The 27,204-nt window shown below is 40.6% G+C and overlaps 2 protein-coding genes across 4 annotated transcripts in view; both read left to right on the forward strand.

The window, feature by feature from the left end:
* sba (six-banded) overlaps nucleotides 1-27,204 on the forward strand; it is a 762,450-nt gene that overhangs the window by 255,232 nt on the left and 480,014 nt on the right. The window lies entirely within an intron of this gene.
* On the forward strand, nucleotides 1,587-26,702 carry LOC141389352 (uncharacterized). The gene is made up of 3 exons (XM_073960770.1): nucleotides 1,587-1,640; nucleotides 6,690-7,588; nucleotides 26,409-26,702. Exons 2-3 carry the CDS (start codon nucleotides 6,713-6,715, stop codon nucleotides 26,580-26,582), a joined length of 1,050 nt encoding a protein of 349 aa, XP_073816871.1. The 5' UTR covers nucleotides 1,587-1,640; nucleotides 6,690-6,712; the 3' UTR covers nucleotides 26,583-26,702.

Consider the following 27,204-nt stretch of genomic DNA (forward strand, 5'->3'; position numbering starts at 1 on the left):
GTAAAAATACAATCGGGCAGTACTAATTAATCTCTCATATCTCTTCTGATTACATTTGTGATCTTCATGGCAACAGTTGGGACGTACGTATGTATATTTTCGTTTAAAACGTCAAACTGTGTCTAGTGGTTGTCATTAAAAATTATTCCATTTTAGGAACTTTTGTTCACTCCTTGGATTTTCTCGTATTACATTAATTTTAAAATGCTTTCGATTGAATCCAGTTTATTCGGTGTGTCCAAACTTTGCGATATAACCCAGCAAAAAAAGTCCTCCCAAAATCATGGGTTTCGTAAGAGATTTTTGGCAGCCGTAACTACTCTCAAACCCCCTTTCTTCCCCATTATTTGTACAAGGGCATGTCGCACTCAGTTTGTAGTTATTTTATGACCACTAGAATAAGTAATTATTCTGTGGCCAATATAAGTTGAAAAGTAAGGTGAAAAAAAATTCTATTTTTAGAACAGTTAATGTAGAGATTTTTTTTTATTTTATCACACTTCTTACTTTTATTTTACTTTATTTTATTTCGCTCGCTGTGCGAGTTGAACACACGAACCCTCTGATTTTAGCCAAAGACACTACATACTATGCCACGCACACGAATATTAAGGGTTGCTTAAGAACTTAAATGTGCAGTGCACATGTGCACCACGAACTGTTATTTTTTAATTAAAAAAAAACTCGCGTGCCGACGGTGAGCGTTGAACACACAACCGTAGGATTTATAGTCGGACACACACTCACTGTGCCACCGTCGTCATTACTTAGTGAGGAGTAAAGTGTGTAGGTTTACCTTGTACATTTTTTAAGAAGTTGTGACGCCGGAAGTCGCCGGCTCGTTTCCGGCTACACAGACTGGTACCACAGGATGGTACTATAGTAGTATTATATTAATATGATAGTAATGAATTTGAATTGAATACTTTGTAATATAACATAAAATGAATTACCAAAATTTCATGTTTCTCTACATTGTCCAACTGACCCTCGAAGTTGTTTTCGTAGTCTAAGGATCAAAACAACTTACCGTTGCGTAGATTTTTAAAAAACAACGTCCAACGATATTCAAATGAGTTGATCGTTGTAAACATGTAGCAACAAAACACACGTCCATAGGGTTGCTAGTGGCGAATGCATTGCAACGAATGCACTTGCAAGTAAACATCTAGCAACAAAACGTACGTCCATAGGCTTTCTATTGGCGACTGCATGGCTGGCGAAATGCACTTGCAGGTGAACAACTCGGTATATGCGCGTAAACATGTAACAACAATGCGCCTGCGATTGATGCATTTCGACTCTACTGGGTTGTAAACAACCAACAACACGATGTATGCACCGAGAACCTTTGTGCATTCCGACTCCGCTTGGTTGTAAACAACCAACAACACGATGAATGCATCAAGAACCTTTGTGCATTCCGACTCTGCTGGATCGTAAACAACCAACAACACGGTGCATGCGCGGAGAATCTTTGAAAATCCCCGCGAAGTAAACAAGGTAGTTGGAGTTGTTTACAGCGTACTATAAAAGGACGTGGCGAAATTAGGACAGGGATCAGTTTGCGAATCCAGAACGTAGAGTCTACGTCAGCAGGAAAATCACAGCAAGAAGTACAAGGCAACCCAAGAACCCAGGTGAGTAGAGTGAACTGTGGACAACTACCGACCGGGGACAGTTTGAAATAGTGAGTTGTGTTAGGCCACTAGAATCGGAGAAGTGAGTAGAAACGCCACTTCCGTCCACATACAGCTGCCAGCCCAGTGAGTTGTCCCACGCCACGGGAACCCATACCTGACGCGATTCGGAGCAGGAAGCCTGGTGAGTTGTCCCACGCCACCAGAGGAGTATCGTCCCCCAGGAAATCCCGGAACCAACATAGTGACGCCGCAGAGCCGCAAGCGAGAAACCTGGTGAGTTGTCACACGCCACCAGGATAACATCGTCCACCAAGAAATCCCAAGGGACCATTGTTCGAGAGTACAACAGGCGGAGCGGGATAAAGAAGCCGTCCGAGACCAGTGAGTTGTCCAACGCCACTGGCATACGAGCCCGTCTTGACTCTGTGCGGATTCACCGGCGGACGGACATCTGGGGTTACCCTGTTAAGGCCGCCGCATATAAAATAGTAGCAATAAAGCGGATTATCCTTCCTTTGAAAGTAATACCTTTGTCTTTCCTTACTCCTGTCACTGACAGAAATAAATTTCTGTGACGAACTCTGGCCACCGCGAGCTAACCTCAGCAAACGGAGCCAATAGGTGTCGTTACAGTGGCGCCCGAGCAGGGACAGAGTAAGGAACAAACCGTCAACATAAAAAGGAAGGGGCTATCACCAGTGTAGAGGGATGCCCGCAACGCTGCGCACATCATGGGCTTATAGCCTACGTAAAGAGGAACTGGGGAATTATTTGACTGAGTTTGGCCTCGACGTAAGCGGAACAGTTGAAGAACTCCGGAAGAGATTCGGACAATTCTTGGGCGAAGAACATACCGCAGAGGCGTTGGAAAAGCTGCTTCGGTATCAGGATATGCATGAACAGTCGACATCAAAGCAAGACAGCAAGACCGGTCTTTCGCCGAAAACAACCCCGAGCTTGGCCATTACGAATCCTAATGGGGCCACAACCCTTATTCCGGGGAACAATCCACCGCGACCTCCGTCCCCAAATGGTAGACCCCGAGCCTCCCCTAGCAACGATATTAGGACAATGGCCGATCAAGTCCGGAAGTGGAACCTGGGATTTGATGGCGAGCAGGACCCGCTAGAGTTCCTGGAAAGGGTCGAGGAGCTAGCGAGTATGTACGCGATACAGATAGATACGCTGCCAAAGATGATGCCAGAAATGATGAAGGGTAAAGCGCTGATCTGGTTCCGGAACAACAACCAACGATGGCAATCCTGGGCGGACTTTCGGGAGGACTTCCGGAAGTTCTTCCTCCCAACGCGCTTCTTGGATCATCTGGAGGACGATATTCGGAAACGGCTTCAGCGTCCCCGTGAAAAATTCCGCGACTATGCACTCAGTTTGCAGAACATGATGAGACATAGCAAATACTCCGAGGAGCAGAAGTTGGAGCGGATTTTCAAAAATGCTCTCCCGGAGTACCTGTGGTATATCCGACGCCGCGACTTCAAAACCCTACACGAGCTTATGGCCATGGCCGAGGATTTGGAGAACCTGCCCCCGTTAGCTACACCGACCAAGGAACAACACAGGCGTCTTGAGCCCGAAATTTCAACGTCCGGGTCGCACTCCGCACCTATCAATCCGCGAACGGCGTGTCGCCGTTGTGGCCAAGATGGACATTTTGCCACGGGCTGCCGGAACGAAGCGATTTTATTCTGTTGGGAGTGCGGGCGGAGAGGTAGTCGTACCGTGGACTGTTGTCGTAGGCGTACGTCGGGAAACGAGCGGCGGACCCGCAGGGAACAGGGGGAGACGGGTCCGCAGGTCATCAACAAGCCCCTAAATTAAACACATCACTCCGTATGGAACCCAACAGGTTGGTGGTTACTATTGAGGTAGGGGGACAGCAAGTCGCAGCCACGATCGATACGGGGGCCACCACCTCATTCATCAGCGAATCTCTGTCGTCGGCGCTCGAGGACAGGGTCAAGCTGGTACCGTTCAGCTCCAGAGTAACTTTGGCCGATGGATCTCAGCGGAGCTTGGAGCATGCCGTTGAAACTATCATTGGATTGGGCCACCAACGTGTAGCCACTCGCTTCCTTGTCATGCCGAGGGCGACCGAAGACATAATCATCGGATTGGATCTCCTGGCAAAGGTTGGAGCCCGCATAACGATGGCGGGGCTGTCGTGCGTCTTCACGGTGGATAACGACTCCCGAGGGCCAATTCCACCAGAACGGCATCGTTCCATCGCCACAACCTGTAGCTGCGAGGTAGACAAACCGCAGTGTCGCCGGGCCACCGATAACAGGTTAGCTGCCGCAGGACCTTTACCGGTAAGCGCCCACTCGGATGAGGACCAGCAACGGATTCAAGCGTTTTTGGACCAGGAACTACAAAAATTTCAAGAGGTTCATGGACCCTCTACCGCGGCAAGGCATCGCATAGTTATGACCGACGACCGGCCATTTAAATTGCGGTATGCAGCCCGCAATCCCGCGATGCAGGAAATTATCGATGCCAAGATAAACGAACTGCTGGCAAACGGGTTTATTGAACCCTCACGGAGTCCGTACAGCTCGCCAATCACACTCGCCCGAAAGAAGAACGGAACATGGCGTCTCTGTATGGATTTCCGACACCTCAATGGCAAGTCGGACCCCGACGCATATCCCCTTCCCAGAATCCAATCCATCTTAGATCGACTACGGGAGGCAACGTACGTCAGTAGCATAGACCTCAAGGATGGATACTGGCAGATTCCTCTGGAGGAAGACAGTAAGAAATACACGGCGTTTACGGTAGCAGGGAGAGGCCTGTTCCAATGGCGGGTGATGCCTTTCGGCTTGCACTCTGCACCCGCAACGTTCCAGCGTGCTTTAGACAGCGTCATAGGGCCGGATTTAGAGCCATTCGCCTTTGCGTATCTGGACGACATCGTTGTCATAGGGAGGACTCTCGACGAGCACTTGGCGAAACTACAGGAGGTCTTTCGAAGGCTACGGGCTGCCAATCTACGCATCAACCCCGAGAAGTGCCAATTTTTCCAGAAGGAGACTAAATATTTGGGACACGTGATCTCCGAGGAAGGCATACAAACGGATCCGGACAAAGTGGCGGCTATAAGGGATATGAAGCAACCACAGACTTTGAAGGAGTTACGACGGTTCTTGGGCGTGGCGTCCTGGTACCGCCGCTTCGTACCCGAGTTCGCGACTGTGGCACACCCGTTGACGTCGCTACTGAAGAAAGGCAAGCATTGGCGATGGACGGAGGAACAGCAAACCGTGTTTGAGCTGTTGAAGACAAGATTGACACAGGCACCGGTCTTAGCCTGTCCGGACTTCGGTCGTACTTTCCTGTTACAAACCGATGCAAGTGACTGTGGCCTTGGCGCAGTGCTGACCCAGGAGTTTCCCGAAGGAGAGCGGGTGATCGCCTACGCAAGCCGGACCCTCAATGACGCTGAACGGAACTACTCGGCGACGGAGAAGGAGTGTCTGGCCATCGTATGGGGGATTAGGAAGATGCGCCAATACTTGGAAGGCTACGAGTTCCAAGTACTAACTGACCACTTAGCCCTCAAATGGTTGAACTCGCTCGATAACCCTACAGGTCGTTTGGCAAGATGGGCGCTGGAGCTCCAGCAGTATAGGTACACTGTCAAGTATCGGAAAGGGGGATTGAATGTCGTCGCGGACGCATTGTCTAGACAACCCATGGAGTCCCTACAAAGGGCGGTGACGGAAACGCCCGAAGAGTGTCCCTGGATAAGGACTAGACTGGATGAGATCAAGAAGAACCCCGAGAAATTTCCCGACTATGCCGTCGTCGGAAACCAGCTCTATCGGCACATCCCTCACCACGCGAATGACGTCGAGAGTATTACCTGGAAACTATGCGTGCCGACGTATTTAAGGGAGAGGGTACTGAGCGAGAACCACGATCAACCGGCCGCGGGTCACCTTGGAATAAGGAAGACTGCGAATAGGGTCCATGAGCGTTATTACTGGCCCGGAATGATGCGAGATATTGCTAGGTATGTCAAGGGATGTACGTCGTGTCAGCGGTATAAGCCTAGTCAGATGGCACCGGCAGGGGAAATGCTGATAAGCATCCCGGAGGAACCATGGGCCACCGTTTGTGCGGACTTCGTTGGGCCCTTACCCCGCACGAAACATGGCAACACGATGTTGTTAGTGTTCATCGATCGTTTTTCTAAGTGGGTGGAGCTTGTGGCACTTCGTAAGGCAACTTCGTGCGCCGTGGTTAAGGCGTTCAGGGAGCGTATCTTGGCCAGGTTTGGGACGCCGAAAGTTTTCCTGACGGACAATGGCAGCCAGTTTACCAGCCGGGAATTAAAGAAGTACTTGTGCGAAATTGGAGTAAGGCATCAGTTCACTGCACCTTACACTCCACAGGAAAACCCCACGGAGAGGGCAAACAGGACCCTCAAGACGATGATGGCACAGCTCTGTCAGAACCAACACCATAAATGGGATGAATTCCTGCCGGAAATAAACCTAGCAGTCAACACCAGTGTATCGGAAACTACCGGCTACAGTCCTGCGTATCTAGTGCAATGTCGTGAGCCTCGACTACCTGGTAATCTCTACGACGAGGTAACGACGGGCACTGGGGCCACGAACAGGGGGCCTAAGGATAAGGCGGAGGAGCTTCAGGACATATTCAAAATGGTGCGTCATCGAATAGGTCAAGCCGGAGAGGATCAAAGACGGTACTACAACCTACGCCGCCGTCAGTGGAAACCAGCAGTGGGGGAATGGGTGTGGGTTCGGCAGCATCCCCTGTCAAAGGCCGTGGAGAACTTTGCTGCAAAGTTGGCCCCAAAATATGATGGCCCCTACGAAGTACTGAGTTATTCATCACCGGTAATCGTAAGCGTCCGTGGTATATACCGGAAAGACGTCCGATCGGCCCATGTCAGCGAACTCAAACACTTCACTGCGACAGACAGTACCCGTACAGGACGCACCGTCGACCCGGTACATATACCGCCTAATAACAAATTGTCTATTCTTTCTTCTACAGTGATCACAATTCCCATCCGCGACATGGAACACCAGAGGCCCCACTTGAAAACGAAGGCTTATTATAAGCAGCGGTGGCAAGACAGTCAGGAGGCCGGGCCCAGCAAGCGAGTTTGCGGCGGGACGTCGGATACGGCAGCAGTGGTAACTTCAAACCACCTGCCCCGGCTATGGAAAACAACAGCCGAACCGGTGCAGCGACCCGTGGCAATTGTTCACCCCTTCCGGTCAGAGTCCCAAGTGCGAACAGCCGATATAGCTGAGGTTTTGAACCAGGAACCGGTTACCCCCCCGCGCTCGAATTGGGCCTCGGCTAACCTGGGTGTTGTACTGAACACTGATGACCTTATTACGCCTCTACGCCCGGGACGTTTGCCACCCAACCCACATACGCCGTCGCCTTTCGTGTCACCTGGATCCCCAGTCATCATCCTGGATGAGGACTCCGTGTTGGAGGTAGCCGCGTCCGAAGCAAACACTTCAACCGGCGAGATGTCCGAGTTCGAGGAGTTGGGTGACGTGTACAGTGTGGTGACGGTCTCTGACGAGGAGGACCGTGTGATCGAAGAACCGGACAACGTAGTCACGTCCCGAGTGCGAACTTCGCCCAGATATACCGCTTGGACAGATACGGATTCCGACGGGGATGCTGCGGATTCGATGATTCCTGGTAACGAGGGAGTTGAGGTGAACCTGGACACGTTCGAGCTAAACATGAGTCCCAGGTACGGCGAATTGTCCGATTCGGTAGTTAGCGGTCTGTGGCCGAATCCCAGCCCCGTCAGCAGCCAGAGTGGGCCGGATAGCCCAGGGAGGTTACGCAGCGTGGTGGTGGTGCCGGATGCCAGGGACTCATGGTGTCGATTTGCCAGCCGGGAGGAATTTCCCAGGGAAGTACAGGTAGGGCTTCAACGGCATATCCGGTTGGGACTTGCGCTGCAAGTTCCCCGTAAGCAGTACAAGCAGGTCGTGGAAGTCTGCGGACGCCGCTATCGAATAATAATTAATCGGCAGAAGGAAGTCTTTGTCAAGAGCCTTTGACTACTTTGCAATCGAAGAGGGGGAGAAGTGTGACGCCGGAAGTCGCCGGCTCGTTTCCGGCTACACAGACTGGTACCACAGGATGGTACTATAGTAGTATTATATTAATATGATAGTAATGAATTTGAATTGAATACTTTGTAATATAACATAAAATGAATTACCAAAATTTCATGTTTCTCTACATTGTCCAACTGACCCTCGAAGTTGTTTTCGTAGTCTAAGGATCAAAACAACTTACCGTTGCGTAGATTTTTAAAAAACAACGTCCAACGATATTCAAATGAGTTGATCGTTGTAAACATGTAGCAACAAAACACACGTCCATAGGGTTGCTAGTGGCGAATGCATTGCAACGAATGCACTTGCAAGTAAACATCTAGCAACAAAACGTACGTCCATAGGCTTTCTATTGGCGACTGCATGGCTGGCGAAATGCACTTGCAGGTGAACAACTCGGTATATGCGCGTAAACATGTAACAACAATGCGCCTGCGATTGATGCATTTCGACTCTACTGGGTTGTAAACAACCAACAACACGATGTATGCACCGAGAACCTTTGTGCATTCCGACTCCGCTTGGTTGTAAACAACCAACAACACGATGAATGCATCAAGAACCTTTGTGCATTCCGACTCTGCTGGATCGTAAACAACCAACAACACGGTGCATGCGCGGAGAATCTTTGAAAATCCCCGCGAAGTAAACAAGGTAGTTGGAGTTGTTTACAGCGTACTATAAAAGGACGTGGCGAAATTAGGACAGGGATCAGTTTGCGAATCCAGAACGTAGAGTCTACGTCAGCAGGAAAATCACAGCAAGAAGTACAAGGCAACCCAAGAACCCAGGTGAGTAGAGTGAACTGTGGACAACTACCGACCGGGGACAGTTTGAAATAGTGAGTTGTGTTAGGCCACTAGAATCGGAGAAGTGAGTAGAAACGCCACTTCCGTCCACATACAGCTGCCAGCCCAGTGAGTTGTCCCACGCCACGGGAACCCATACCTGACGCGATTCGGAGCAGGAAGCCTGGTGAGTTGTCCCACGCCACCAGAGGAGTATCGTCCCCCAGGAAATCCCGGAACCAACATAGTGACGCCGCAGAGCCGCAAGCGAGAAACCTGGTGAGTTGTCACACGCCACCAGGATAACATCGTCCACCAAGAAATCCCAAGGGACCATTGTTCGAGAGTACAACAGGCGGAGCGGGATAAAGAAGCCGTCCGAGACCAGTGAGTTGTCCAACGCCACTGGCATACGAGCCCGTCTTGACTCTGTGCGGATTCACCGGCGGACGGACATCTGGGGTTACCCTGTTAAGGCCGCCGCATATAAAATAGTAGCAATAAAGCGGATTATCCTTCCTTTGAAAGTAATACCTTTGTCTTTCCTTACTCCTGTCACTGACAGAAATAAATTTCTGTGACGAACTCTGGCCACCGCGAGCTAACCTCAGCAAACGGAGCCAATAGGTGTCGTTACAAAGTAACCCATTACTTTTCAGATTACTTGTAATGCGAAAAGAAGCTTGTTTACATTACTTTGTAAAGGGTTACGTAATGACTACCGGATCCAAATTTTTGCTAGGAAGGGATTCGGAGGTGTCGAATTATTTTATTTGTATTTATTGTTATTTTTTTCCAACTTCTTATAACCCTGTGAATGAAATTACTTTTCTTTTATGCATGACTGTAATAACATTACAAAGATATAAAGATACCTAATAAATGATTTATTTTTTTAATATTTTCAGGTATGGATTTAACTAAGAATTTTATCTGTGGTTGGTAAGTTAAAAACTTAAAAATGATACCCAATGAAACATAAAAAATTAATTGTGGCAAATTACATTGGCCACACTTATGATTATAGATGGGATTCTACCCGGTATTTACCCAAAACTTGGGTAAATCCCTTAAAATACCTTTTCAGGGTGTTTATTTGGGTATTAAAAAAAAAACAAAATTGAAAATTTTTATTTTTCAATCGGCTAAAAAATTATTTCAAATAAAATTTAGAACCGCTAAAAAAGTATTGTACCTGTATAAAATACACTAATCTATCTGATTAATCTGTTGATAAGGTATGCGGTAAAATGTGAAGACTGTTAAAAATGGAAAAATAAAATTTGATCGTTTTTAAGATGAGAATACCTAAAAATGAACGAATATGGAAGCATTTTGCAACAAATCCAAGCAACTCAAAGGCAGTTCTTTGCAGATACTGCAACACGGTTTACAAATTCCCAAATGTTAATAAAATGGCAAAACATTTGGTCAACTGCGTCAAGTGCCCAATTACGTTAATAAGTGAAGTAAGTGAAATGATTCCAAGTTAACAGAACACCCAATTGCAAAATTCGAACCACTACAGTGATGTTTCAAGCGCATCAACTTCCCTTCCACCATCAAACTCGAGCCTCAAAATATGCGATGACTACAAAGATAGCCTTGAAGAGAAACTTGCCAGAGCAATTATTGTATCTGGAGCTCCTTTTTCAATGGTTGAGCATCCACTTTGGCAGCAATTTTTCGAAGAATTGAATCCTTCACTTAAATTACCAAATAGAAAGACAATTTCCAGCAAGTACTTGAACAAGATATATGATGAAACTTCGAAAAACATTACTGAGCAAGTGAAGGCAGCAAGTTACATGCATCTGCAGTGTGACGGTTGGAGCAATGTGCGCAGTGAAGGTGTAATCAACTTTTTAATCTCAAAGCCCGAGATGGTGTTTGTCCGAAGCTTGGCAACTGAAGACAACAAGCACACCTCAGCATATATCGCCGATGAGATTATTAAAGTAATGAATGTTTACGGTGAGCACAAGTTTATAGCTCTCACTGGCGATAATGCTGGGAATATGCAGGGTGCATTTAAAGAGGTTCAAAAGGTATATCCTCAAGTAGTACCACTAGGATGTGTAGCCCATTGCCTTAATTTGCTCAGCGAAGACTTTTTAAAATGTCCCACTGTGAAGAACTATTTTTTACTAGTTATTGATATAATCAAAACTATTAAATACAGTAAGGTCCTTTCATGGACATTTGCTAAGATCTGTAAAGAAAAAGGATCTGGAGAACAGCTAAAACTCCCAGTTAAAACGAGATGAGGCAGTTAGTAGCATAACTGTAAAAAGCTTAGTGAACAGTAAAGTATCCCTTCAAGCCTTGGCTGTTCATGAAAAAATAACCCTGAGTCCAACAACAAAATCATCATTACTCTCGGAAGATTTTTGGAACACGTTAGACATCAATTTACAACTCTTCCAACCTATAGCTGAATGGACAACCTTTTTCGAATCAAATCAACACAATATACATCGTGTGAATTTTGCATTTAAAGACATTCGTAATAAGCTGCAAAATACATTAACAGCAACAAACGAAATTAATGATGACGAAAAAAAAGAATTATTGTCATCCTTTGATAAAAGGATGGAAAAAAACGATTAAACCCATACATTTGGCAGCAAGTTTACTTGACCCCAATAGCGTTGGGTATGACTTAAATTCATCTGAATTTTTAATTGCGATGGAATTTATTCATGATATGGGTTTAAAATTTAATGTAAATGTAATGACGGATCTAGCAAACTATAAAGCTAGAGGATCTATGGTCAAAAGATTTTGTATGGAGCTGCGTACAAGAAATATCTCCTACTACATGGTGGAACAGAACGCTCATTCAGCACTCACAGTTTTATCCACTCCAAAAAGAGAAACAGATTAAGTGCAGATACTGCTGCAAAAATATGTTTCATATCTCACAATTGGAATCTCTGCAATAGAGCGAAAAATCAAAGGTGTAATTCCCAGAAAAATATATGCCCTGAGGAGGAAATCTTAAATTTATCTCCAATATTGGATGAATCACCATCCACGTCCAGTGGTATTACCCACTCTACGCCTAACTCTTCCATAATTTGTATTGGGAGTGATACTGATAGTGACAGTGATGTTATGATCTAATATTGCAAAAATATTGTGTTTAAATAATATGTTTAATTGTTCATTTTAACTTGTTCTGTATGCCGTTTAAATGTACATTAATAAAATTTACTATTAAATGGACCATGTAATATTTCAGACTGAATTTTGTCCTAAATTACTTATATAATAGTTTTTACCCACAATTTGGGTAAATACCTGGGTATTTACCCATTTTTACCCAATATGCCCAAAATAATGGGTATTTACCATTTGGGTATTTACCCATTTCCCATCTCTACTTATGATCTAAACATATCCAATATTCATTTAGTATTGTTTTTACAATTGATTGTGCAAAACAATTGATTGTGTAAAAATCAGAGATATTTGGAATTTCTCTAAGTTATGTTGTATATTTGAAACGCATCATTTTTAAAATTTACGTTTCAATTTTGACGAGTTTGTCGGTAACCAAATATAGTAATAGTTACCAATTAGGGATATATTTCAAAAATTTTACATAAACAATGAACTTACTGATTTGGATACGAACCGCACGTTCTTAATAGATGGAGAATGGATATGGAGGAAGCAATAAAATCACTACTTAATCATGAAGAAATTCAAGTGGAAATGTAGGGGAGTCGGTCAGGCCCCTATTTTTTTAACTGTTTTCGACGAATTTCGAATTTTACAAAATACTCTACCATCCTTAAAATGAATTCTGTTCATTTGTAAATATATGTGCGAATTTTCGTAGTTTTGTTTAATTTAGGTTTAATATTGTCCTTATTTTAGTAGCAACAGACAGACGACTGCATAAACAAATTCAAAATTTGCTACTGTTGCAGTCTGTGTATTATGAAAAAAATCTCTATTCAGAAATTTGTGGCACGTTGTAGTATTAGTCGAATTTTTTGGTGTTTTATTTTCCGGCTAGTTGTACATAGTGGCGATTGTGCATTGTCGTTGTTTCGAGTGGATGGATAGCAACAATACGCTAACAAAAATGTTCATTGTTTTATAAGCTTTGTAAATATATATGTATGTATGTTCATTAAATTTGTATGTGGCAACTAAGCAAATTTTAGACTGACATCATTATCTGTTTGCGTTGTGTTCGTTTAGTCTGTGTTTAGACACACAAATTTCTAGGGAAAGTAAATTGAGTTTTTGGGAGAGAGCGGAAAGGAAAGAGCTCCTCAATACTCTTTACTACCCCCTATTGCCTAAAAACTGAATTTACTTTCCCGTGTGTCTAAACACGGACTTATTTTTAAATCAATGCAAATGAAACGTTGATGTTTAACGGCAATTACAGGTCGTGTTGTTGAATATCCGATTACGGAAATTGTTTTAAAATTGATATATTTTAAATCACATTTTTTACAACATAAAAAATAAACATTTGAAAAAAAAATAACAAAGTTTTATTTTCAATTAGTCGAATACATATTTGTGTAATTTCCGTTGTATTTTTTGATGTTTTATTGAAATGCATTTTATTTTACCAATTAATGATTTGTCCATTTCTTAACCTTTAAATTAAAATGTCGATTGTATCTTTGTTCAGTGGCATGTTTTTGTTTTCGATTAAACAGGAATCACGGCATTCAATTTTTATTTTTTTTTATATTGGGTGGGGTCATCGTTTGCCAGCGTATGTGTCACCATGATGTGGTGTCTCTCTATTCATTGTCTCACATTATCCGTTCATAATCACACCTTTTCACACGTTTTCGCCGGGTATTTTGTTTGCAATTTGTTATGAACGTGCTGGAGATTTATTCGATATTTTGATGTGGGATTTATTTTTGAAGATGTTCTTCTTTTAACGAGACGAGTATGAACATTACGGCGAGCGTTTGAACTCTTCTCCCTCTATAAGAGGACCGTTTGGACTTCTATGAGAATGAGTATGAGACAGCTCTTTGGTATCTTATGAAAGTACCTTTTGGTCTTCTATGAGATGACCTTTTGGTCTTTCACGAGTGTCCCCTTTGATATTCCATGAGAAGACCTTTTTATCTTCCACTGAGAAGACCATAAGAAGACCTTTTGGTCTTCTATGGGAAGACATTTTGGCGTTCTATTGGGAGATATTTTGGTCTTCCATGAGAATACCCTTTGATCTTCCATGAGAAGACCTTTTGGTCTTCTATGGGAAGACCATTTCCCTTTGAAAAGACCTTTCGGTCTTTTTTGAGGAGACATTTTGGTCTTGTATGGGAATACTATTTCCTTTTGGTCTTCTATGGGAAGACCTTTTGGGGTTCTACGGAAAGATTTTTTGGTCTTCCATGAGAAGACACTTTGATCTTCCATGAGAAGACTCTTTGATCTTCCATGAGAAGATCCTTTGATCTTCCATGAGTAGATCTTTCGATCATCTATAAGAAGATCATTTGGGCTTCCACGAGGAGACTCTTTGATCTTCCAAGAGAAAAAGTTTTGATCGTCTTCCATAGGAAGACCTTTTGGGGTTATATGGGAAGATCTTTTGGTCTTCCATAAGAAGTCACTTTTATCTTCTTTGAGAAAACCTTTTTTCTCTTTTATGGGAAGACCATTTCCTTTTGGTCTTCTATGGGAAGACCTTTTGGGGTTCGATGGGATCTTCCGATATTCTATAAGAAGATCTATTGGTCTTCACGAGGAGATCCTTTGATCTTCCAAGAGAAGAACTTTTGATCGTCTACGAGAAGATCTTTTGGTCCTCTATGGGAAGACTATTTCCTTTTGGTCTTCTATGGGAAGTCCTTTTGGGGTTCTACGGGAAGATCTTTTGGTCTTCCATGAGATGACACTTTGATCTTCCATGAGAACACTCTTTGAACTTCCATGAGTAGATCTTTCGGTCACCTGTAAGAAGATCAATTGGTCTTCCACGAGGAGACCTTTCATCTTCCAAGAGAAGAAGTTATGTTCGTCTACGAAAAGATCTTTTGAAAAGACTTTATGGTCTTCTATAGGAAGACCATTTGGGGTTATATGGGAAGATCTTTTGGTCTTCCATGAGGAGACACTTTGATCTGCTTTGAGAAGACCTTTTGATCTTCTATGGCAAGACCATTTCCTTTGGGTTTTCTATAAGAAGATCTATTGGTCTTCACGAGGAGATCTTTTGATCTTCCTAGAGAAGAACTTTTGATCGTCTACGAGAAGATCTTTTGGTCCTCTATGGGAAGACTATTTCCTTTTGGTCTTCTATGGGAAGTCCTTTTGGAGTTCTACGGGAAGATCTTTTGGTCTTCTTGTCCCAACTGGGATGTTTGTGGAACAATTATATATATGAGATGACACTTTGATCTCCCATGAGAACACACTTTGATCTTCCATGAGTAGATCTTTCGGTTACCTGTAAGAAGATCAATTGGTCTTCCACCAGGAGACTCTTTGATCTTCCAAGAGAAGAAGTTTTGATCGTCTACGAAAAGATCTTTTGAAAAGACTTTTTGGTCTTCTATAGGAAGACCATTTGGGGTTATATGGGAAGATCTTTTGGTCTTCCATGAGAAGACACTTTGATCTGCTTTGAGAAGACCTTTTGATCTTCTATGGGAAGACCATTTCCTTTGGGTCTTCTATGGGAAAAACTTTAGGGGTTACATGGGAAGATCTTTTGGTCTCCCGTGAGAAGGCACTTTGACCTTCCATGAGAAGAATATTTGATATTCCATGAGAAGATCCTTTGATCATCCATGAGTAGATCTTTCGATCTTCTATAAGAAGATCTTTTGGTCTTCCACGAGGAAACCCTTTGATCTTCCAAGAGAAGAACTTTTGATCGTCTACGAGATCTTTTGGTGTTCTTTGGAAAGACCTTTTGGTCTTCTTTGAGAAGACCTTTTGGTCTTGTATGGGAATACTATTTCCTTTTGGTCTTCTATGGGAGGACCTTTTGGTTTCTACGGGAAGATCTTTTGGTCTTCCATGAAAAGACACTTTGATCTTCCATGAGAAGACTCTTTGATCTTCCATGAGAAGATCCTTTGATCTTCCATTAGTAGATCCCTCGATCATCTATAAAAAGATCAATTAGTCTTCCACGAGGAGAATCTTGGATCTTCCATGAAAAGAAGTCTTGATCGTCTACGAGAAGATCTTTTGAAAAGACCTTATGGTCTTCTATAGGAAGACTTTTGGGTTATATGCGAAGATCATTTGGTCATCCATAAGAAGGCACTTTGATCTTCTTTGAGAAGACCTTTTTCTCTTCTATGGGAAGATCATTTCCTTTTGGTCTTCCATAGGAAGATCTTTTGGGGTTCCATGAAAAGATCTTTTGGTCTTCCGTGAGAGGACACTTCGATCTTCCATGAGTAGATATTCTAAAAGACGATATATTGGTATTCACGAGGAGATCCTTTGATCTTCCAATAGAAGAACTTTTGATCGTCTACGAGAAGATCTATTGGCCTTCTTTGAAAAGACCTTTTGGTCTTCTATGGGAAGATCTTTTGGGGTTCTATGGGAAGATCCTTTAGTCTTCTATGAGAAGACATATTGATCTTCCATGTTTTCTACGAGGATGTTCCAAGAGAAGAACTTTGGTTCGTCTACGAGAAGATCTTTTGGTCTTCTTTGAGAAGAGAGAACTTTTGGCCCTTTATTGAGAGAAAATTGTCCAGTCCTCCCTTGTATTTAAAGAAAATACATTTGTGAAATTTATTTTTGGAAATATATATTTTTCATAAATAGAGGGTGAGATAATTATTCGATTTTAACATTTGTCATAATTAAATCTTTCTTCATGTGTCAGGCAGGTACTCCTCTGTGTGTCTCTGAGTGTGCACGTTGACATAGCGATAATATTCGAATTATTTAAATCCTCCTAATAATGGAATAACAAAACATATTCTCAGCACTACATAATTCGCAAGACACTAAAATGTAACCGAATAATTATTATGCCAGACATGTTAAGCTACTTTTAAAAGATTTGCAAGTGAAGAAAAAAAATACAACCGCGACGATTCTTAAGTGAATTCATAGCAAATAAACTGAGATCAATGCCACCACAAACAATATTAACAGCTTAAAATTGACGGAAAGCTGGGGAGAGTAACGCCAATAACACAAAATTGCCAAGGCATTTGTTGTGGAAGAGTTGTGGCGGTAGCACACCAACAACGACAACAACTTCCATTGTGTCTGACTGGGGGTACTGTCAGGAAACCAATAAATTAATTATTGAAAACACAATGTCTTGCCATTGTCAAAGGTATTGGCTGCTGTTTGAAATTTGTGTCTCCATGCTTCACTGCCACTGCGCTAGTTGATAAATTGTATGGGGGAGAAACCTTACTCAATTTCTACAAAACCGACAGAAATAACGAACGAAAAACGACAGCTTAAATCATTGGCAATAAACAATAATTAAAATGTTTACGACAAAAGTTTCTTATTTATGCAAATCACATTCAGAGAGAGACTCCTGTCTACATGCAAGCCAGACAGCCAGCCAGTCAGCCGAACTCTAGTCATTCGTGTCTATGTGTCTAAATTCAACAAATCTCAATTGATTGTAGATTTATTTTTATGAGATTTTTATAAGTTTTTATGGTTTTTATTAAGAAGGAAAGAAAATCCAATTCCACACTTCAAAACACAACATGATATACCACCGAAAACCAAAAAAACCGTAGGCCAATAAATTGTATTGCCTCTTCCCCCGTCTGACGCAATGAACACCTAAAACCAACTTGTCAAAATATCTGTTGAGACTATAAAAACCAACAAGCAGACAGCAGCAGCTACATTTTTGTTACTTAAAACCGCTACTAATCAGCCAACCGGCGGTGGTGGTGCTGCTCCCGCTTAGCATTGCCCATAGAGTGATCGTGTGCACACCTATATATAATGAAATTTATGACCATTTTCGAAATAAGTTATCCATAACATTTACAAAGCTCAATGCTTTTGGGAGACGATGGCGGTGGCAACGACATAAAATAACTATGCTTGCTATGGCCTATGTAAGATAATCTACCGCCGTTAATCTCTTTACATAATTGCCTAATTATAATATTTTTTTGGAAATAAACGTAGACAGTTATACATCAGGGTGACGCACACAGTGGTAAGGAGTTATGCAGGATCATGTAACTTGACTTATTGAATTAAACGATGTTCACATTTTGCATTTCTTCCTTCGTGAGAAGGTGTAGTGATCTTCCACATATTTTTGTCTGGTCTGTTCTTCTGTGGAAACCGTATTGTTCTATGAGAGGATATTTTGGACTTTTATCAGAAGAGCTAGTGATCTTCTGTGAGAAGACCCACTGGTATATTAAGAAAACAAGTAAAAAAGTATCAGTCGGCTTTGCCGACAGAGATATACCCTCAGTTTATGTGAATTGAAACTATCATCTACTTACAGATCGAATGTATTTAGGTCTCTTCAGAATTTTTTGGCCCCTTTTGGTCATTTACCGTGCCGACAAAAATCTGGATTAGAATTAAAGTTCAAAAGTGTTGCGGAGAAGGTACTTGAAGGAAAGGACCGACATAGTCCATTATGAAAATGGATCTTATTTTGGGAGTCATATATTTTCGGTAGATATCGCGCCCACTAGTCATTTCAGTGGGTCATCGTATAACTTTTGGACCAGTATGCCAGGAAGCATGGACTTGTCCACGGAAAACATAATATCGCTGTGAACACTATCACAACGAACAATAACGGTATACATTGCCAGGTGATCTTCGAACAGACCCCAAACTGAACTTAGACACAAACGTTTAACTTTTTTGGAGGAGGTACCCTGAGGAGAGGACCGATATGGGCTATTTTAGATGTTAAACTGAATTTGGACAAAATATTAGGAGATCCAAAGTTTGCACCAAATTAGTTGCAATGTTCAAGAGATATTGTGCAAACCATTTTAGTGATATTTTTTTTAAATATTGGGGGAAGTACCGGAAGTTGTGGACCGGTGTTGCCCATCTTCGAACTGGAAATAAGTTTGGACAAAATATGACGAAGGCCAAATTTTGGACCAAATCGGTTATTCAGTTCGAGAGTTATCGTGCTCTCCAGCGACTACATATGGTACCATAGGGTTTTTACACCTTTCGGGCAGTTTCCTCAAGAAGTATGGACTTGCCCCTGGAAAACCTTTACCGTTGTAATTGAGGCAGCGAATGCAAGTTGCTTCAACAAAAATCAAAGTGATTCGAGAGCAGCACTTAAAGTGAATTTATCCGAAATTTTGTATGGAAGGTACCTGAAGGAGTGGACAAATATAGCCCACATTAGAACCTGATCTATAACTGTTAGATATATTAGGATGTGTAAAGTATGGACCAAATCGGTCACTCCCTTCAAGAGTTATCATGTGAACAATTTAATCGAACATTTTTAAAGTTTTGTGGGGGATGTACCTGAAGGAGTGAACCCATATGGCTTATCTTCGAACTTAAACTAAATTTGGACAAAACATTAAGAAGCCCAAATTTTGGACCGAATCGGAAGATGCGTTCTTGCACTTCAAGCACTATGCACGGTGTCGTAGGGATTTTTTTTTTTTGCACCTTTCAGGCTATTTTCTAAGGAAGTATGAACTTGCCTCTGGTCTTAAACTGAACAATTTCGAAATTTTGTGTGGGAGGTACCGAAGGAGTGGACCGATTATATCTGGTAGATATATTAGAATGTGCAAAGTATGGATCATGCGCACAAATTTTCGGAACATTTTCGAACTTTTGTGGGGAAGGTACCGGAAGGACCTATATAACCCATCTTCGAACCTAAACTAAGTTTGGACAAAATATTACGAAAGCCAAATTTTGGAACGAATCGGTCATCCAGTCTTCCCGGCAGCCAGATAGACGGACGGGCATGGCTAAATCAACTCCAAATTGTCTGAAACGGATTTCGTCCAAACAAAACCATTTTTTTCGATGAGGCACATTTTGCCCGTATAGAAGTGTGTATACCCTCGACAGCATAAACGCTGGGGGTATATAGAAAAACCGGGAAGACCAACTGCTCTCTATGAGATCACCAACTGATCTTCAGTAAATTCTATAAGAAGACATGCTACTCTTCTGTAATAATTCCATCTGATCTTCTATACGAAGCACAACTGATTTTATTTAAGAAGACCAGAAGGTATTCTATGAGAAGACCAACTGATATTCTATAAATTCTATAAGATCAGCTGGACTACTATTAGAAGATCAACTGGTCTTCTATAAGAAGACCGACTATTCATCTATGAAAAGAACAACTGATCTCCTATGAGAAGACCAAACAGACTTCTTTGAGAAAACCAACTGATATTCTATGAAAATACTAACTGGACTTCTATGAGAAGAACAATTGGTCGTTTTTGAGACAATCAACTTGTGTTCTATTAGAACACCAACAGATCTTCAATAAATTCTATGAGATGACCTGCTGATCTTCAATATGAAGACTAACTGGTCTTTTTCGAGAAAACTACCTGGCTTTCTTTTAGAAGACTAACTGATCTTCTATGAGAAAAACAACTGAACTTCCATGAGAACAAACTGATCTTCAATGAGAAGACCAACTGATTTTATATGAGAAGACTAACTGATCTTCTATTTAAGGACCAACTGATTTTCTGCGAGAAGATCAAATGATCTTCTGCGAGAAGGTCAAATGATCTTCTTTGAGAATACCAACTGGTCTTCTATGAGAAGATTAACTGATCTTCTATGAGAAGATCAAATGATTTTCTATGAGAAGACCAACTGGTTTTCTATGAGAAAATCAACAGATTTTCTATAAGAAGACCAACTGATATTCCATAAGAAATCCATGTAATCTTCTATGAGAACTGGTCAACTGAACTTCTATGAGATGATCAGCTGATCTTGTAAGAGATGATCAACTGACCTTCTATGAGAAGAATAACTGATCTTTTATGAGAAGATCAAATGGTCTTCTATGAGAAAATCAAATGATCTTCTATGGGAAGATCAAATGATCTTCTATGGGAAGATCAAATGATCTTCTATGGGAAGATCAAATGATCTTCTATGGGAAGATCAAATGAATTTCTATGAGAAGATCAACTGGTCTTCTATGAGAAAATCAACAGATTTTCTATAAGAAGTCCAACTGATATTCCATAAGAAATCCATGTAATCTTCTATGAGAACTGATCATCTGACCTTCTATGAGAAAATCAGCTGATCTTGTAAGAGATGATCAACTGACCTTCTATGAGAAGATCAACTGATCATCTATTAGAAGACCAAATGGTCACATATGAAGACCAAGTCATTTTCTATAAGAATACTATCTGTAGTGCGATTCTCTAACTCATTTTTTGAGTTAATTCCGGTAATTAACGATTTTTTTCGGTAAGTTAGCGACGGATAAAAAGTAGTCGTAAAGTTCTACTGATAGCAAGAGTGGTGTCAACTTTTATTTGAATTTTTCATTCATAATTTTGCGTTTTAATTTTACCGATTTTTTCCGTAACTCAAAAAATGAGTTAGAGAATCGCACTACAGATCATCTATGAGAAAACTAACTGATCACATATAAGAAGATCAACTGATCTTCTATGAGAAGATCAACTGAGATTCTATGAGAAGAACATCGTATCACCTAGAATAAGTCCAATTGATCTTCTATGTGAAGAATAGTTGATTTTTTATGAGATATTACTGAGATTCTATGAGAAGATCAACTGAGATTCTATGAGAAGAACATCGTATCACCTAGAATAAGTCCAATTGATCTTCTATGTGAAGAATAGTTGATTTTTTATGAGATATTACTGAGATTCTATGAGAAGATCAACTGAGATTCTATGAGAAGAACATCGTATCACCTAGAATAAGTCCAATTGATCTTCTATGTGAAGAATAGTTGATTTTTTATGAGATATTACTGAGATTCTATGAGAAGATCAACTGAGATTCTATGAGAAGAACATCGTATCACCTAGAATAAGTCCAATTGATCTTCTATGTGAAGAATAGTTGATTTTTTATAAGAAAACCAACGGATCTTGTTTGAGAAGTCCAACTGATCAAATGAGAACACCAACTTGATATCTATAAGAAGAACAGCTGGGATTCTTTGAAAGGACTAGCTGGTCTTATTTAAGAAGACATACTGGTATTTTTTGAGATGACCAAGTGCTCTTTTATGAGAAGAACAACTGATATTCTATGAGAGGACCAATTGGTTCTCTTTGAGAAGAATAGATGGCTTTCATTTAGGAAACTAGCTGGTCTTTTATAGGGTGCCACCGTGGTACAACACTTTGCACACTGAAAGTCATGGGTTTGATACCCCAACAACATCGACATTTTCAACTGTGGCAAAATACCTCCCAGTAATTTTGGTGACATTTCCTGCGTATTTTAGCCATAGACAACTTCTATACAAGTAGTGTCTTAAGACACTCCGTTCGGACTCGACCTATAAGAAGTAGGTGTAAAGTTCTACCGATAGCAACAACGTTGTCAACTTTTATTTGAACTTTTCATTCATAATTTTGCGTTAAATTTTACCGATTTTTGTCGGTAACTTAAAACATGAAATAGGCAATCACACTATGGTCTTCGTTGAGAATACCAACTAGTCTTCTTTGAGATGGCTTTCTATGAGGCGACTGGCTGTACTGCTTTGAGAAGACCAACGGGTCTTCTATCAGAAGACCAACTGTCCCCTTGGTATGTTTGTGGGAAAATATTCCCATATAATGTTACTGTACATTATGCATGTTGTCCCACTGTACACACCCATTTGGTTAATCAAAACACCATATCACGTTATACCCAATATTTCAACAATTTCTGTGAACAGACTCTTTGGTGATGGCGCATTTAATATTATGCCGCATTTATGGCTGTCTTTCTCTCTTCTCAATGTCTATCATATCTTTGGAAATCAATAAATAACTCACTGTAAATATTTGAGAAGATAACCTTTATTACGCAAGTCTGGGTGCTGGTGTACGACGACGTACACCACATGTCTAGCGGAGGAGATAGATTCATACTTTCCAATTGCGCAAATGGTTAATATTTGCAATTTTCCAGTTATCGAGTCAAGTCGACAACAGCAAGTCAAGGCAGAAAATCCACAATAAATTTTCACACAAAATTTAATGTTCAAACAAATTGCAAAACATTTACAAGGAGACAGCAGCAGCAGCAGCAGCAGCAGAGTCAGGAGGCCAGAGATAGTCACACAGAGACTGACTGGTTCAACTAAACCAGTCGCAATTGTTTAACTTTATTCACTTAACGTTCAAACCAAAGACACGCTAAACGTTAAGCAAATTTAATAGGCCGCATAATAACAGCAATTTTAGCGCATATTTAGTCACAAATGCTTGTTTTCATAGATGTTTGCAATTGCTTTACGGCTGCCGTCAAACTGATTTTGTTGAATTTTTATAACGGCATGCTCGAACATTTTTGTCTTAAACAGATTTGAAATGTTGGTTGGCTGAGTGTGTTTTGGTTGCTTGCGGCAGGAAATTTCTTTGTTCAATTTGATTGATGGCAGTTGTAAAATTGTAATTGTTGGATATGACGTTTTTGTTTCTTGGGTGAATGTGAGCTCTGTAATTTAATTAATTGGTTTTAAATGCTAGGATACATAAATTGGGAATTGGAATTCGATATTGAGGCAACGTTTACAAGAATGGAAACATCATTAAATGTTTGTTTTGAAATGTTTATAAAAAAATATCAATATCTGAAATAATAGGACTCCAGTTGTTCCTACGGGTACTTGAATACAGAATTTTGTGGCTTTGATACTGCGGAATGGCAAAATGTATCGTAGTTGAGGATAATTAAACACTTCAGGCATTCTCTATTAGTGGTTATTTTAATTGACCAAAGAACAGGTAATCATTGTAATAATAGTAATCTTTGAGATAAAAGAAGTCCCGATTTTTCGTTTGAATAGGTTTCATATTGAAAACCAAAACAATTTTTTTATTTATTGTTGTCTTATTAGGAGAGTTGGCGTTTGTATTTGAGATGACGACTTATATTTTATTTTATTAAAACAACTTTAATTTATTTGTGGGAAAAATTGGCGATGTTTACCAAGGGGTAAATCAGGGAAGACTAAGACTCTCACAGATCCTCATCAGTTCCCTTTTTTCTTGGTTTTCAACAAGAAACTTTTATATTGCTCGCTCAAATAAATACGTACTCAAAGAAACACTATGATGGAGAATTTCGTTCTTCTTCTTCTTTATTTGCCTATTCGTCATACGAATTTTAGCGATCAATACAATTACAATAAAAATTCGATTTTAAATAAAAATATTAGACAAATTCATAAATTTTTCACAATATCAGCAAATATGTCTCTATTTCTGGCAGCACTTAGTAGGTATCCAACATCTCGTAATCCAGTCCATTCTTGAATATTCGCAATCCAACATAATTCTTTTCGGCCTTTAGGATTTTTTCCTTCAATTTTTGATTTTAAGATATCTTGCAGTATTTTGTATTTTGAATTTCTCATGATATGACCAAGGTAAGCTGTTTTTCGTCTCTTGATGTTTATCATGATCTCTCTACTTCGATTCATTTTTCGCATCACTTCATTGTTTGTAATTAAGGCCGTCCATGGAATTTTTAAAATTCGGCGGTATACCCACATTTCGAAGGATTCTAATTTCTTCACATCTACTGCTTTTATTGTCCATGTTTCCATAGCATATAATAATGTTGACCATATATATGCTTTTAAAAATCTACATTTTGTTTCCAGGTTAATATCATGGCTATTCAGAACTTTCTTGTATTTAAAGAATGAGTTTCGTGCAATTTCAATACGCCTTCTTATTTCTTTGGAGCAATTCCATTCGTCATTTATGTCTATTCCAAGATAATTAATGTTTTGGACTCTTTCAATTGAGAAGTTTTGTATTTTTAGGGAAATGTTGTTGTGGCTATTTCTCCTGCTCACAATCATATATTTTGTTTTCTTTGTGTTTATATTTAGGCCATATTTGTTACTGCATGTTACCAATTTGTCCATTAATTCTTGTAGTTGTGAGATACTGTCAGCTAATATTGTAGTATCATCAGCATATGTTATTAATGTATCTACCACCAATGAATATGCCTTTGGACGTTTTGTTGATGGATTCTTCAAAAATTTTTTCGGAGTAGATATTGAATAACAGTGGAGACAATATACATCCTTGTCTTACGCCTCTCGATATAAGAATAGGTTCCGTTATATCTCCATCGACTTCAATTTGTGCGGATTGGTACCAATATAGATTTTTGATACATCTGATTTCTTTGCTGTCAATACCAATTGATTTCAGGATATCAATTAGTTTGTCGTGTTGTACCTTGTCGAACGCTTTTTCATAGTCGACAAAGCATAAGAAAACATCTTTCTGCACTTCTCGGCATTTTTGAATAATAATTTGTAAGGAGAGTAAAGCTTCACGAGTACCCATACCTTCTCTAAAACCAAATTGAGATATGCCCATATATTTTTCGCATTTTTCATAAATTCTCTTGTGGATTATCCTGAGGAATATTTTTAAAGCGTGACTCATAAGACTTATTAGCCTGTAATCATTACATGATTTGGCGTAGCTTTTCTTGGGTATGGTTACGAAAGTTGATTTTAACCAATCTTGAGGATATATTCCCGTCTCATAAATCTCGTTAAATAGTATTGTTAGTAAGTCGACATTGTTGGAATCTATAAGTTTTAATATTTCTGATGGAATCTCATCAGGACCCGGCGATTTGTTGTCCTTAAGTGATGTTATAGCGGACTCTATTTCATCTCTTGTTATACGGGTTCCTGAAAGTGGCAATTGTATTTGTTCACTGTTGTCTGATCGACTATTATCAGTGAACAGTTGTTGAATATATTCTTTCCATACTTTCCATTTCGTTGACACAACCTAAACCCGAATAACTTCACTAGCAAACAAAAACCAAATCCTTCCCACAGATTGTCATATTAGGCCGAAGGACAAACTATTTTGTTCATAAAGTTTGTCGGTTTGGACAAAGATCTTTTTTAAATTTTTTTGTTTTTTTAATTTCTCATCAGGGATCTCACCTCAGCAACTATATTTTAGTGTTCGTTTATTTTTACACCATGCTCCGAACTCTTTTGGATGTAGAAGAACCCCCTGACCATGTATCCCCAGTAAAAAAACCTTATTAAATAATGACGTTTTATAGTACACTGATAGCCGTAACTACTTACAAAACCCCCTACTAACCCATTATTCTAACAAGGGCATGTCGCACTGAATAACTAGTTATTTTAGGGCCACTAGAATAACAAGTTATTTGAAGTATAAAAATAAGCTAAAAATCATATACATACTATACTATACTATGTTTTTCTATTTTAGAACTGTTGAGGTGGGAATTTGTTTAATTTTTCAACACACTTCATAGTTTTATTTTATTTTGTTCTCTGTGGGATTTGATCATGCAAACTTCTGATTTGTAGCCGAACACACTATAAACTCGGCCACGCGTACGGACATAAAGGGTTGTTTAACGCTATTGCCACCATCACCTCTGTTCTTTATTTTGTCGACAAAAATCCCGATTGCCGACGGTCAGCGTTGAACACACCCCCAGGATTTGTAGTCGGACACACACGATCTGTTCCACCGTACTCATAACTTAATAAGGAGTAATATAAGTAGTTATTTTTGTTTACATTACTTTGTAATTGGTTATATAACGACTAACGGATCAGAATTTTTCCTGGTATCTGTTCTTTTTGCCAGATCCGCAAACACCGAATGTCAACATGCACTTCTGGAGCTGCTCCGGTCTTAGCCTTCTACAGAATTACTGCGATAGGAGTTATGTTGCTGCTCTCTATGTCTGAACATCTCTCAGCGTGTTTCCAACTTCGAAATCCCCCGTCGTCACCCAAACAGCAGCATCTTCTTCTATGAGAGGACCAAGTGGTCTACTGACATACAGCCGCTAAATTGATATGTTTGCATTATATGCCTGACACTAGTTCGCTTTTAGATGGCAATCACCGTCTGTGCTTAGAAACTTCAACGCTTATAATAAGCTTTGGCACATTCCTTCGTGGGCAATGACTTGAGGACCATAACGCTGGTCTCGGATATTGATAGTACCACATTTTTCACGTTGAACGATGGCGTTCATACAAGGATAAGTGGAGGTTTCTACAGCTCGCCAGAAATAGTCATTGTGACACGCGGTCTTTTTAAATGAGGGGTTCTGACAAGACGTCATTCCGCTTGGCTCTGGACAACTACCTTTCATCGACCCATTAAAACACCACCCGACTAAATAACCTCTGATCACTGTACTTTTCTGAACCAATAAAAAAGTGGTTGGCAAGGATTCAAAAAATTTAACAACATTAGCTTTATAAAACTGTCCAGTCCCTCAGATCCTCGCTTAATTTTCCGGGACATCATCACTGCTACATACGTTCACTACGTAGCTCCTAGAATAATATCCGAAATTAGACCAAACTTTCCAGCAGGGTCAATGGGATAGCAAATGAGGTTCGCCGTACAAAACATGAAAATCCGAGAG

This window comes from Musca autumnalis, unplaced genomic scaffold, assembly GCF_047663935.1.
Source record: "Musca autumnalis isolate F117 unplaced genomic scaffold, ASM4766393v1 scaffold_1, whole genome shotgun sequence".
NCBI classification, from domain to species: domain Eukaryota; kingdom Metazoa; phylum Arthropoda; class Insecta; order Diptera; family Muscidae; genus Musca; species Musca autumnalis.